The following is a 13,752-nucleotide window of genomic DNA, read 5'->3' on the forward strand; positions in this document are numbered from 1 at the left end:
TTGTTGATGGGATATTTCCCCTTTGCATTAATATCTGCTTCGTAGTGTACTGGGGGTTTACCACGATTCTTCCTTTTTGGAATCTGATATGTAGGCTCTGCGCCTTCTGAAATGCAATCAGTTATTTCATTAATGTTATCAGTTTCAGGTAGAGAAGTTACCTGAATGACGTCCTCAGCAGATGATTGGTGTGGTACTGGAGCTGAAGAATTTTCCGGAGCAGGCATAAACTCTTCAATTCTCTCCCCCTGAGTGTGATGGCTGGAATCGGAACAATTTCAGCAAAAACTGGGGGGAGCGACCGGTCGTGAGGGTCAGGCGACCGGTCGTTTTCAGGCAGAGTCGGGATCGTGCGTTGCGACGTGCGTGGCGACCGGTCGTGAGAAGAATGCGACCGGTCGCTTTTAGGCAAAGTCGTTATCGTGGGGGGCGACCGGTCGTGAGATACCTGCGACAGGTCGCTTTCAGGCATAGGCGTTTCCGACCGGTCGTTTGCAGCTGGCGACCGGTCATTTTCGTTGGGCGACCGGTCGCTATAGGTCGACGACCGGTCGTTCTGAGTCTGGATCGAATCTGGAAAAAAAGCTAGAGTAAAAAATTCAGAAATGTGAGAAGGATCCTCCTGTGCATCCGAAAAATAGCTCTCCTGTTCCCGGAACGCAACATCCATGGAAGTATACACTTTCTGACTTGGCGGATGATAACACCAGTAACCTTTCTGATGAGGTGTATACCCAATGAACACACACTTGTCGGCACGGGGATCTAATTTGCTGCGTTGGTGATCATGTAAGTGGACAAAGACCACACAACCAAATATGCGGGGTTCCAGGTTTTGGGTGGGAGGTATTTAGCTATGGTGTTGGAGTGTTTGAAGGGGAGTTCGGAATTGGAGGATACTAGAGGGAATCCGATTGATAAGGTAAGCCGTAGATAGGACGGCTTCGCCCCAAAAAGACCGAGGCATATTTGCACAAAAGAGGGATGCACGAACTACTTCCAGTAAGTGTCTATTCTTTCGTTCAGCCACACCATTCTGTTGAGGAGTGGACGGGCATGAGCGTTGATGGATGATACCGTGAGTTGGAAGAACTCATTAAGATCATGGTTGAGAAATTCCCCGCCATTATCAGACCGAAGAACCTGAATTCGGGTATGAAATTGTGTCTCCACCATGTGATAAAACTGTTGAAACTTGGAACTGACTTCCCCTTTAGTTTTGAGAAGGGAAACCCAGGTCATGCGTGTGCAATCATCAATGAACGTGACAAACCATCTAGCTCCCCCGGGAGTGGTAATTTTAGAAGGGCCCCAAACATCAGAATGAACAAGGGAAAAATGATTTAAACTTTTATTGGAACTTAAGGGAAAGGGAACACGATGGCTCTTGGCCAGTTCACAAATGTCACACTTAAAACTAGAACTCTCTAAATCTAAAAATAATGAAGGAAATAGCTTCTGTAAATATCCAAACGAAGCATGTCCAAGACGGCGATGCCATAACCATACTTCGGAAGTTTTCTTCTCAACACTCGTCCCCCCAATTTTGTAAGCTTGACTGAGGCTGGCTTCACTGTCAGATGCCAGGTCCAAATAATAGAGTTTGCCCCTCCTATTACCACAACCAATCGTCTTGCTGCTGAGAATGTCCTGAAAAACACAATGAGTAGGCCAAAAGGTTACAGTGCAATTCAAAGCCGTAGTAATTTGGGCAACAGACAAGAGATTATGATGTAAGGATGGAACAATCAACACAGAATCCAAAGTGAGGGAGTCAGAGAGAGAGAGGGAACCCTCCCCAATCACCGGGGAGGGGGTACCATTGGCATTAGACACCACCGATTGAGAAGGCAGTGTATGAGAAATAATTTGTCCCGGATCAAAGGTCATGTGATCAGTGGCTCCGGTGTCAATGACCCATGTGTGTTTCTTTAGGAACTATGCAAAACATAACCTTGGGTACCTGATGTGGCTACAGAGGCAGAGGCAGGAGCCGGTGCAGGTGGAGCAGCAGGACTTACAGGATCCGTGATGGAAGATGTGTGAAGGGAGGTGCTCTTATTCCTGCGAGGAGCTTTGGAGTGGTCCCACCAATCCGGGTACCCAATTAGTTCATAACAGCAAGCACGATTATGTTTGCTCCCACCACAATGAGTGCATTTGGTTTCCGGACGAGAGCTTGTGATCTGAGTCTGAGAAGCGCCACCGGTAGAGGGTGGAGGGCCCCTCGGACGTTGAGTGGCCAGAACCGCAGTGTCTGGAGTACTAGCCATGGTCAGTCGTTGTTGAGCTTCGCGACGTACATATGCAAAAGTTTGGTCAAGGTCCAATTTGGGGTCTTTGTGCAGGATCTCCCCCCGGACTTGATCAAACTGAGGATCGAGCCCGGCAAGGAAAAGGTGAACACGAAGACGATCCAGTTCAGTCTGGCGCTCAGTGATGTCGGCGTCATAGTGCATGCGATTCGGGGTGCGATGATCAATCTCCTGAAAGATGGTCTGCAGTTGGCTGTAGTATTTGTGGACGGGAGCACCATTCTGTTTAATGGTGAACGCCCATTTGTTGAGATCAAACAGAAAAGTTTTATCCCCCCCATCAAAGTAGGTTTTCTTCACGGCATCCCAGATTTCTTTGGCGGTACTAAAACGGATGAACCGACCCATCAAGTCTGGAGACATGGAGTCGATGAGCCACCCTTTGACCCGAAAGTTCGCCGTACACCATTGGTTGTAAGTGGAGGAGGACTTAGGGGGCTGCGGAGTGTCGCCGGTGAGGTATCCCAATTTTTCGCGACTAGCAATACGTAACTCCATGACCTGAGACCATAAGGCATAATTGGTCTCTGTCAAGGTGATGCCGGTAGGAAACGGAGCGTTGTCACTCTGAATAGTAACAATTTGGGGGGATGAGGAAGTGGATTCGGTGGTTTGGGAAACGATATCCATGGCAGCGGAAGGAAAATGGGTAAGGTGTCGGGGTTGTGTTTAGGGTTTCGGGATACAGGATTCAGGATTCAGAGTGTGTTTAGGGTTTCGGGATTCAGGATTCAAAGTTTCAGGATTCAGGGTTTTGGGATTCAGGATACGAGGGATTCGGGTTTCGAGAAATTCAATACGAGGATTTAGAGACAACTTAGGATCGATTGCTCTGATACCATGCTAAAATATGAATACGGGTTTTCAATATGTTCAGATACTTTATTCTTCTCCATAAGGAGGTATATATATGGGTTTACAGAGTGCTTTACAAGGAATTAGGAAAGTATATCCTAATTATACACAGATTTGTCAACTAAATGGAATGGGAAAGTAAATCCCTTAATTAATCAAGGAAATAATTCTCCTTGATTAATTAGGAGACTCACGTCAACAAAAACATCAGTCCAAAGTTTTCAAATTTTGGAAAATTTTGTAAGTTATGAGGATTTTTTGAAGAAAAAATTGAGGAATTAAATATAATGAACCAATTAAATTCTATACGAACTCTAAAGTTGCATATCACATACTCTTAACTCATTATACATTTTCATCATCCATATATTTGATTTGTCAGTGGTATGTCACATATATGGTCATTAGAATTTGTGTAATGTTATAAGTTATACACCAGCATATTTAGCCAAGTTCAATTCACCAATAACTTTTGATAATTCCATAAGATAGTGAATTTTATAATAAGAACGAAATATTTGATTATTAATTAATATGAGGAGTTCACATAGTTCTCAACTGGAGTTAATTTGATGTCAAACCCATAAGGTCATAACAAAATGCTATAAAGTATAGAATGCCAAGTTGAGATCATTTTTCGTAAAATAATGTTGGAAGATATTTCAAATTTAAATCCGTCTTCATCACGTGAATTTTTATTTCTCTAAACCGTAAATCCAAAACACTAAACCCTTCTTCATGTTTTTCTTTTTCGAATTTTATAAAATTTAAAATTGTTAAACCCTAAATCGAAGGCTACTAAAACTAACTAATGAACAGCTTCACTTCTAGAAGGTTTGTTCGAAGTCCAAGTAGGAAATGCTTCATTTTCATACGTGAGGTGCTAAATTATATAAAGACCTTGACTTACCTAACTCATTAACAAATTATAAAAGCAAAGTAAACGATGCAAAAGAAAATAATTAATTACTGGAAAGGTTCTTTCTCCACCAATACAAATTTATTACTTGATGAAATTAAGAAATCTTAATTTGTTGTATGATTAGGTAAAGTAATCCACGACCCGAATTTTTCAAACCAAATGCGGCCATTTGAAGGCGTTGAAATTTACCAATGAAATATTTTATACGTGGAAGACTAAAAAGTACGTAATACTAAGACTATAATACTAGTAATTAACCTTTTATTATAATTAAAAATTATTTAATTTTCTTTTCTTTCCTTATCCATTTCATAATATACAGTTGTAATGTGAATCATGCTTTAGTGGCTAAACACATGATCTTTGAAACAGTTATTAAAAGTGAAAAGACTAATCCAATTAGAAAACTTATTGAAAGGGGTACTTATTTTTAACAAAATCCAATAGGGATTGCATGTTCGAAGATCCAAACTGTTTAATTATTAGGTCTCGTATAAGGATTATTAGTCATTTAAAGATGATGAAGTAAATAGATGAACACAATGATTTCGATGGTTACTAAAATGATCATAACGATAATCTAGTATTCTAGTCAAGCAATGGCTCTTAAAAGTTGCTTAGAGGTTCAACTAGCTCAAAATGTAACTCAATTAATATTATCTATTGTTTATGTCTTACGGTCGTATCTCTAGAGGGCAATGCATCGCAAACATGCATGTTATAGTTAATGTATGTACTTATTTATTACTGTAGAAGCAATTAACTTGCCTTTATTATATATACTTTTCAATAAATAATTCCCAACACTAAAATAGCTTATATTAACTATCAGAAGGTTGCGTTCACTTAAATTAATTGTTAAATTATTTACTTTTCATAATCATATCATTGCTTGACTGTTACAGTTTACCATTAATTGTAAAAGTCTGGTACTTTTTTTTCTTTTTCAAAAAGCAATATTCTAAAATATTAATGTATGAGGAGAGGGTCGAATTTGGGTGCAAGGAAGCATGTAATATATATATAGTCAGTGGCAGATCCACGAGTAATTTTTGAGTGTTGCCGGTACACCACGTGGTTGGTGTACCATCAAATAGACGGAAGACATATGGAATATGTCCAATGCAGTCTGCCACATGTCATAAGAAGAAATGCAGTAAGTTGGATAATAATTCCACATGTTCTATGTTTATTGGATGGTACACCAGACACGTGGTGTACCTGGAACATTTAAAAATTTCTCCAGATCCACGATCCGTAACCCAAGGAATCATAGTGTAAATGTTCCCAAAAAAAAATTATGAGAGTTTTTCCCTTTTCTTATCTATTTTTTCTCTTTCAAAATTTATTCTTTATTGGACAAATATATTTGAATGATTTCAATTTGTCATCAACTCTGGAAGCCCAAGTTCAACTCATCGGGAAGGAAGGAGATGGTTGTGGTGGGGGAGGGGGTGGGGGTCGGTTAAAAAAAAAAGGGAGTTTCACTAAAATACCCAAAATGCGGGCTGAAATTATAAAAATACCTAACACCCAAAACACTTTATAAACATACCCAAAACTCATCATTACACACACTCAAAATCCATTTATAAACATACCCAAAACTCATCATTACACACATACCCAAAACCCATTTTGGGTATGTTTCTATGTTTAAATAGTGCTTGGGTATTTTTATAAATACATGTCTAGGATTGGGTATTTTTATAAATATCTATAAAATAAAATAAAAAGCAGTATGCCTCAACAAAACGACGTAGTTTGTTTAAAAAAATTTGGAAGCGTCTTAAGCAAAACGACGTCGTTTTGCCAGGCAATTAAAAAAAAACCTGGGTCAAGCCTATTTCCATGGCTGTTAAGGGGATACGCCACTGTGTATAGTATGTCAATCCCTTGCAAAAGAATCAAGAGATTTATGTCCAAATTCCGTGCATTAAATCAAAGGCAATGTTTACTATCAATTGTTAAGAACCCATGGGTAGAATTTGCCCTTAAAAATTGGTTTGTAAAGCAAAAGTGCCTAAGAGCTCTTAAACCACTTTATGATATACTATTTTTCCAATGTGAGATTTTGAGTCCTAACATTCCACAACGCTTCCTTACTTAATGTCCTCGTTTGCCCACTTTATCGACACGGGTCCACTTCGTTTGAGGCGGCTTCACTCAACTAGCAATATTCAATGACTCAATATTATGTTATACATAACACCAATCATCTTAATTGAGCCTATAGGTAGCCCTTTTCTATAAAAGTGGGTCTAGTTGCATAGTGAAACCTGGTTCTAATATCAATTTTTAAGAACTCATGGGTAGAACTTGCCCTTAAAAACCGGCTTGTAATGAAAAAGTGCCCAAGAGCTCTTAAACCACTTTAAGATATGTTTTTTTCTATTACTCTCACCATCTTAGATTGGCCTGTTTGGGATTGCTTCTGGAAGGGCCAAAAGCGATTTTTGATCATTAAAAGCGCTTCTGACAGCGTTTGGCAGAAAAGTTTAGAAGCGCTTCTGGGTCATAGAAGTGCTTCCTACCTGCTACATGCTTCTTCAAGAAGCACTCCCAAGTGCTTTTCCACGAAGCACTTTAATTTTGTATGAAAATTCAAGATTTTTATAATAAAAACGCTTTTGTTAGAAGCACTTATGATCAGAAATACTTCCTAAAAAAGCAGTCCCAAATAAGCCTTTAAAAGCGGAGTGGTTTTGGTGTGAGCCAAAGTTAGTAGTGAGGTTTATTTAATATAATTTGGCGTATTTTTGGTAATTAGAGTTTCTAGATTTTCAACCTTTCTCACTATTAATTTTAGTAGAATATGCTTTTTATATATATATATATATATATATATAAAAGGGGGCTATTATTAGCACTCTAAATTAGCTATTTTGTATTACTCTCTAGTCTATAAGATAAGAGAGAAAAAAGTGCATCACGATTCTCTTGGAGACCCAATAACAACTTTTCTTTTTACCATATGAAAGGAAAAAATAAGGCTTAATTAGAGCAATGGTCCATAAACTTAATTTAATTTACACACTTTAGATTTTGGCCATCCAACTCGAATTCTAGTTCTTGTAGTTCTTCAACTCAATTTTGTCTCGCACATTTAGTTATTTATGTTAGCTGGTGCTCATTTTTCAGTTTTGATCACGTGACATGTCCATGATTTACTTTTTAGAGTAAAAAAGAACTTTAAAATCCCAAAAAGAGACCTAAGAAACTGCTATGACGAGATAGATATATATAGAGACTTTGGAAAGTAAAAACTGAATATGGTCTCAAATGTTTTGGTTTGAATGCTCAGTTTGTGGTTTAGGGTGAACATATAAGATTCGGTTAGTGTTAAATTTACTAATTAAGACAGGATTTGTGGTATGCATCGACTATTTAAGGTTTGAATTGGGGTTAATTCGAGTGATTAGGGCTCGAATTTGGTGGTATTAGCAACAAATTTTTAGAGGGAAGTATAAGCCAAAACGATGTACCACACGAAATCGAGTTGAAGAATTACATGAACTAAAAACCAAGTTAGAACTTAATCAAAAAAAAAAAACCAAGTTAGAAGACTAAAATATAAATCGCACGTGTACAAATTCAAAGATCATTGCTCTAATTAAACCAAAACAAGAGTCAGTGGATGTCCAATTTTGACTTGTGACATAGTCAATAAATCTGATTGTTGGGGTTAGCCAAATAAGAAAGTAAAAAAAAAGTAATGTTTACGAATCAAGATCATGATGGCCAGCAGTACTTTGTTGAGTCGTTTTTCCATTTCTACACACATCAACATCCTTTGTTGTGGTCATCTATCTTTCTTCATGGGCTTTACCCAATCCGATTGCATGGAGCTTAGTGCGACTGGGAGTTTGCACAGAGAGAGAGAGAAGGAGAGGGAGATCACGTGCAGTGTCCAAATCAAAAACGCAGGAGAAGTTAAGGAGCACCGAATAGCTGTCGGCCACGAGGCCTCTCTCTCTCTATCTCTCTGTCACTTAATTTTTTTTTTTTCCTTTGGGAATTGGTCTCTTTTCAATCTCCATCTCCTTGGTCACATTTTCTCCCCTTAAATCCCGGGGGGCTCTTTAAGATAGCCCTCCAGCACGAGTTCTGCGATTACCTAACCCCAATACGACTTTCCCCTCAGCTCCTTGCAGCTTCCTATTCCACTCTCTCTCCTATACGCTCATGAGTTTTCCATCAATGGTAATGGTAGAGAAAAACTTGTATACAACGAGTTGATGTAACAATTATATTTACTTCATGTTACAAACGTTACAATCACAGTTGTTGCATAAATCCGTTACTGGTAAGTTTTTGTTTTTGTTTTTGTTTTTTTTCTTTTGATAAAAAATTGATTTACAGTCATTGATATATATAAGTTATTGTGCATCCACATTCGACTTACGTAACAAAAATCCACAATAAAATATATTTATTAAGTCTCTTAACCGACTCAGAAGATTAAGTAAGAAAAATACTTCCCTCCTTACCAAGTAAATAGGAGTTCTTACATTCTTATCAATATATGTGTGCAAAAGTTCTTATTCTTGTATTTGTAATGAATTCTTTTTGTATATATATCAAACTGTAATTCATAAGAAAGAAAAGCATTTCCTTATAGATAAAAAGACAAATAATACAATATGTTAAATAGATGTAACCCCAAATGAATCACAATTACACATGGTTTTATAGCTAAACCCACAAGCACAATATTTCCAAGTAACATTTTTAAATTAACAAATTGTTTTTTTTTTCTTTTCTAACTAATTGGGTTTTGTTACACACGCACATTTACCTGCGCGTTGGTCTACGATTGGATTAGCTTGCTTGGTGAAGGAATGCAAGTTTAATATTCCTGTGAAATAACAGGAGGAAGCAGATTGGGTTCAGAAAGAAAGAAAGGCTTCTGCTTTGCTTGGCTTTGCGTATATATATAGAGCTTGGGGCAGGAAGATCGATAAAGCTATTGCTATTATTATTATGGCAACAACCCTGTCCTTCTCTCTCTCTCTCTCAGTCCAGTCCTAGGAAAAGCCCCCCGAATTTTAGGCCACGCATGCACAGAGGAGAGAGAGAGAGAGAGAGAGAGAGAGAGATCCAGGCTGAGTTTGTTGAGTGTTGAAAGGTTTCTGAAAATGCTCAGGTCTCAAAGATTTTTAACCTAGTTCTAGTTGTACGGGTCTACAACCACTACTAGAAAATATAGTGAGAGAGAGAGATGAGATGAGATTAATAGGGTCACATGCTTGAGTTTCATAAAAAGACAAACCCACGAGGGGTGGGTGACCTTCAAGACAAACAAAGAGGCACACAAGAGAGAAAAGATCAAAAGGACCAAGTCGTTTGACTTTGTGATAAGAATAAGACCACCCAACCTCTCTCTCTCTCTCTCTCTCTCTCTCTCTCTCTCTCTCTCTCTCCATTACAATATTGTCCTTGGGAAGATCCACCAACTCCTAATCTATATCCCCTCAGGTCTTTTTCACACGTCAACACCTCTCTCTCTCTCTCTCTCTCTCTCTCTCTCTCAAGAGTTGCTACCGTCCTGACATAGAAACATAAGAATAGGATTTGGGAAGCACGTCTCCTCCATTCTTTCACAACCCATTCTTGTACGATTATCATGTGACATATAGACACATTGCGAATGTTTTCAGTTTCCAAGACAATTTGAAATAACTTCAAAGTGTGATTTTATTATTTAAGTTAAATAATAATCATAACAATATATAAGTTTTATATTAATTATGCTTCAAATAACATCTCTATCCTTCTGGCAAACTTAATCTTTTTAATATGCCATCAGCAAGTCTGCAAGAATCATTAGCACCTAGTCTTCTAAAATGATCTATTATATTCATATCTTTGGTGTTGACTTTGTGCTTGTTTCCAAAACGATGTTGTTTTAGGGTTTAAGGATTAAACATTTCGAGTTTTAGAATTTATACTATAAAGATAATTAAATGAAATTTAAAACAACATAGTTTAGACGTAAGCATGAGATCTGAACTTTACCTATTAGATTAATCTAATGGTTAGCATTCTCTTAAATTCGTGTAAAGGCACAAGTATTAAATGCAGAGGCTCGAAATCCGAACTTTACCCATCACTAATTTAAACATCAAGGTTCTACTTTATTAGGGCAAAAACGAAGATGGTACATAGATTTCTTCATCTCAAATAATTGAGAGCAATTGTCTCCTAATTATGTTTGTTCCAAGCAAGTGCTCCCATGCCTTCCAACTTGTCGTGTTTCATTACACACGTTTGACAATGCATATATCATTTTGATAATCTCGATTATAATTAACATCATCGTCAATCTCAATCAACTAATAATACAAAATCTTCGGATGCCAAAGAGGTGATTAACTTGCCCTAATATATGCTTAAATCCGAGGTCCCCACAAGCTTTTAACCCAACTATTTTAATCATTTTTCTTTCTTATTTACCTTTTAATTTTAATATTAGTCTTTATTCTGTGCACTTGCCCACTTGATTTGCAATAAAGCTAGCTACCAATGGTATTGCTTTACTTAATTCTCAACTGTGAGAGCATTAGTTCCAATGCGTCACCCCACAGGACAAAACCACTTTGTAATCACCACACACCAAAATCCAATAGTACTCTACTGCTTGATAATTCATCTTTTACTCACTGATTTCAAAGCTTAACTTCGATAATTCTAAATGATGATATACCATCTTAACAAAGACACTTGGAAATAAAATATAGCAATATACGAAGAGCTTCAGAGATATATTTCGTATTGTATTTTAATGATTCAAACCATCTATTTTTATGTATTCTCTTCAAAATCATCCATACAAAAAATCACTCAAATCTAAAACCATAAACTATTGATCAATTAAATAGTTGTCATTTTAGTGTTTTTTTTTAAACATCGTGGTTGTCAATTTTGTTTATCACAACTAAATGCCTCAATGATTCCAATTTGTCTTTTACAAAAAGAATCTTTGAATGAAAACTTAAAACATAGATGATTTAGATCATTGAAGTAGAACTGCAGTAACCGTGTTCATGAATTTAAAAATAGCTACTTTTTATGTTGTTTTTTGTTCTACGTATCTTGAATATTATTAATTAAAAGTTGGGATAATGGAATTGCCAAGACCTAGGATTAATTTTTATTTTATTTTTGGAGCAATCATTATATGATGAGAACTTAGGAATTGTACAGTTAGATTATCCATAACTTAATTAATATTTAGCAAGAAAAACTGCATTAAGGTCTACACTCACTTACAGGGATATAAAAAAAAGTACAAACCAACACGTATCTTTTTCTTATTATAAGTTATTCCATAATTTAGTTACTATGTTTATAATTATTTATCTTTCATTACAAAAATATATAACTTTAGCAATCATGATTCATATCCGAGTTTATTTATTAGGCGACAAAGAGAAGTATGCATGGATCGAAGATGAAGTTATTGGTCAAATGCTAAATAACTAGAATTAAACTATGTCATAGGAATTTGTAAAAAGTGGTATGATGAATGATTTTTAACTCAAAATATGAAGGATCGATGTTGAAGCTTGGAGTACAATTGTAAATGAACATTTTTATAAAATTAATATATACTGTTTATAAAATTAATATTTTCTGTGGATATTAAACACTACCTCCATGCATGGTTTCGAAAAACTATATATTATCATTAAAACCTTAGCCATTCTATAATATATACATATTACAATGAAGAATAAAAAGGAGTTTCAAAAAATTTCAACATTTGTTTGTATTATAATATATACAGTCCCTTTCTATTAAGGAATTCCTCAAATAATAATTGAGGGACACCTTGTAGGGTTCAATATGAATTTAACTTCAATGATTTGAATCGTCTATTTTTAAGTCTTCGTCATAGATCGTCATTGCAAAAATGAGATAAATTGAAAATCAGCAAGACATCTAGCTGTGACCAACAAAATAAATGAACACTAACACTAAAATGACAACCATTTAATTGAGTCGTTAAATGATTTCATATTTAAGTGTTTTTTTTTTTGGTAGAAATGATTTTTGATCATTGAAATAAAATTGTAGAAAAAATTGTCGGTATAATAAAATTTGAAATACAAATCTTAGTAGATTTCTCTATACGGTACTAACACATACTCAATACAAACAGGGAGAAATCCCCATACAGATACAGATGGTGTATTCGAACGAAGAAGTGGTGCTACATCACTCAAGGGACCACTCAACGAACCAGGATGACCTAAAATATAGACCCAAAATAGATGCATTTACAATTTTGGCAGTTCACTATCACTACACACCAAAACAGCATCATGAAGGGCGCGTGTAAGTTTGCGAATTTGATTGCTTGATTATGAACCAAAATGAAAAATTTAGGTAAATCACATGACTTAGCTGTATAGCCTTTGAAACAACTCCAAATCTAAACCCATCAGCCTCCCATTGACAAAACAAAACACATCCAAACCATCTTTTCCGAAAACTGTTTACACTAAAGCCAACTTGCAAAGTACACCACACCATTTATAATGTTCCTTGTCGCTTTCCAAGTGGCCCTACCCCTAAACCAATTATAAACACACCCTTTACCCAATTGATTCCTTCCTTGGTGCTTAGATTAATTAATCTTAATTAACCATTAAAAAAAAAATATGGGTACTAATTAAACCACGATTATGACCGGCCCATGTGGCTGATTAAGATCTCATTGTCGTTTTATTACCATATGGTGTGGGCTTTCTTCTCTCAAGTTGCAGATTTGTATGTACATCCAAAATTCTCGAGCCTTTTCTGGTTGCAAATTTGTAGGAAATTACTAATATCAAGGAGTGTCTCCTCATGCAATGCACAAGGATATGAGTAAAACAAAATGCTGATCTCCAGAAGATAAAAAAAACATGTTGCTTAGATAAGTATAAATTAGTCTTAATTGTTTTGTTTTTTCTTTAGGTTTTCAGAATATCTTACTTGTAGCTTAAGCGATTAAGAACATTTATCCTACTTTTGAGATCCTGTAATGTTCGATTCCCCCTCCCTTAGTATCACTTGTATAAAATAAAAAATAAAAAAAGACATGCATGGGGACATGATTGGATGAGTTGGATAAACTGTCTCTCCCTCTTGAGGGAACATAACATAGTATAAAGACATACTAACAAAGAGATTGAGTAAACGAGGGGCTAAAGTTCGGGTTTAGAATTGGAAATGTTGGGTGAACCTGCTTGTTGGGCTTCACATGGTGCCAATTGTTATACTTTTATCTATTGCAATGCAACGAATTAATAAATGAAGCAACCATTTAATTAGTTGTGTTGCATTTCACATCCCATGCACATTTGTATGATTATTATTGATTTTGGGTATGATTATCTTTTGTTTCAAATATGATTTTGGGCTGGATTCGAGGATGATTATTGAAGCCCGTATTGGATTCTTCAAAGCCAATTGAGGAAAATGGTAGCTCATATCATGGAAGCCTATACATGTGTTACAAAGATGTCCTCAAGCCTGCACTGCATTACCCTTTTTAAAATAATTGAAAAAAAAATTATACAGGCGATAGTTTAAATTATTCTAAATTGATCTAATTTATGAGAGGAGGATTCAAACTTGGATGCAAGAGGACGGACTCTGACCTAACCCACG

General features: G+C 36.3%; 1 protein-coding gene across 1 annotated transcript; it reads right to left on the reverse strand.

Annotated features, from left to right (window-relative positions):
* Positions 1-1,931: 1,931 nt before the first annotated feature.
* LOC148294403 (uncharacterized) lies at positions 1,932-2,945 on the reverse strand. Its single transcript, XM_088253741.1, has one exon. It carries the CDS (start codon positions 2,943-2,945, stop codon positions 1,932-1,934), a length of 1,014 nt encoding a protein of 337 aa, XP_088109867.1.
* Between the last annotated feature and the right edge of the window lie 10,807 nt (positions 2,946-13,752).

This window comes from Prunus avium, chromosome 5 (assembly GCF_965620075.1).
Source record: "Prunus avium chromosome 5, drPruAviu1.hap1.1, whole genome shotgun sequence".
In the NCBI taxonomy this organism is placed as follows: Eukaryota; Viridiplantae; Streptophyta; class Magnoliopsida; order Rosales; family Rosaceae; genus Prunus; species Prunus avium.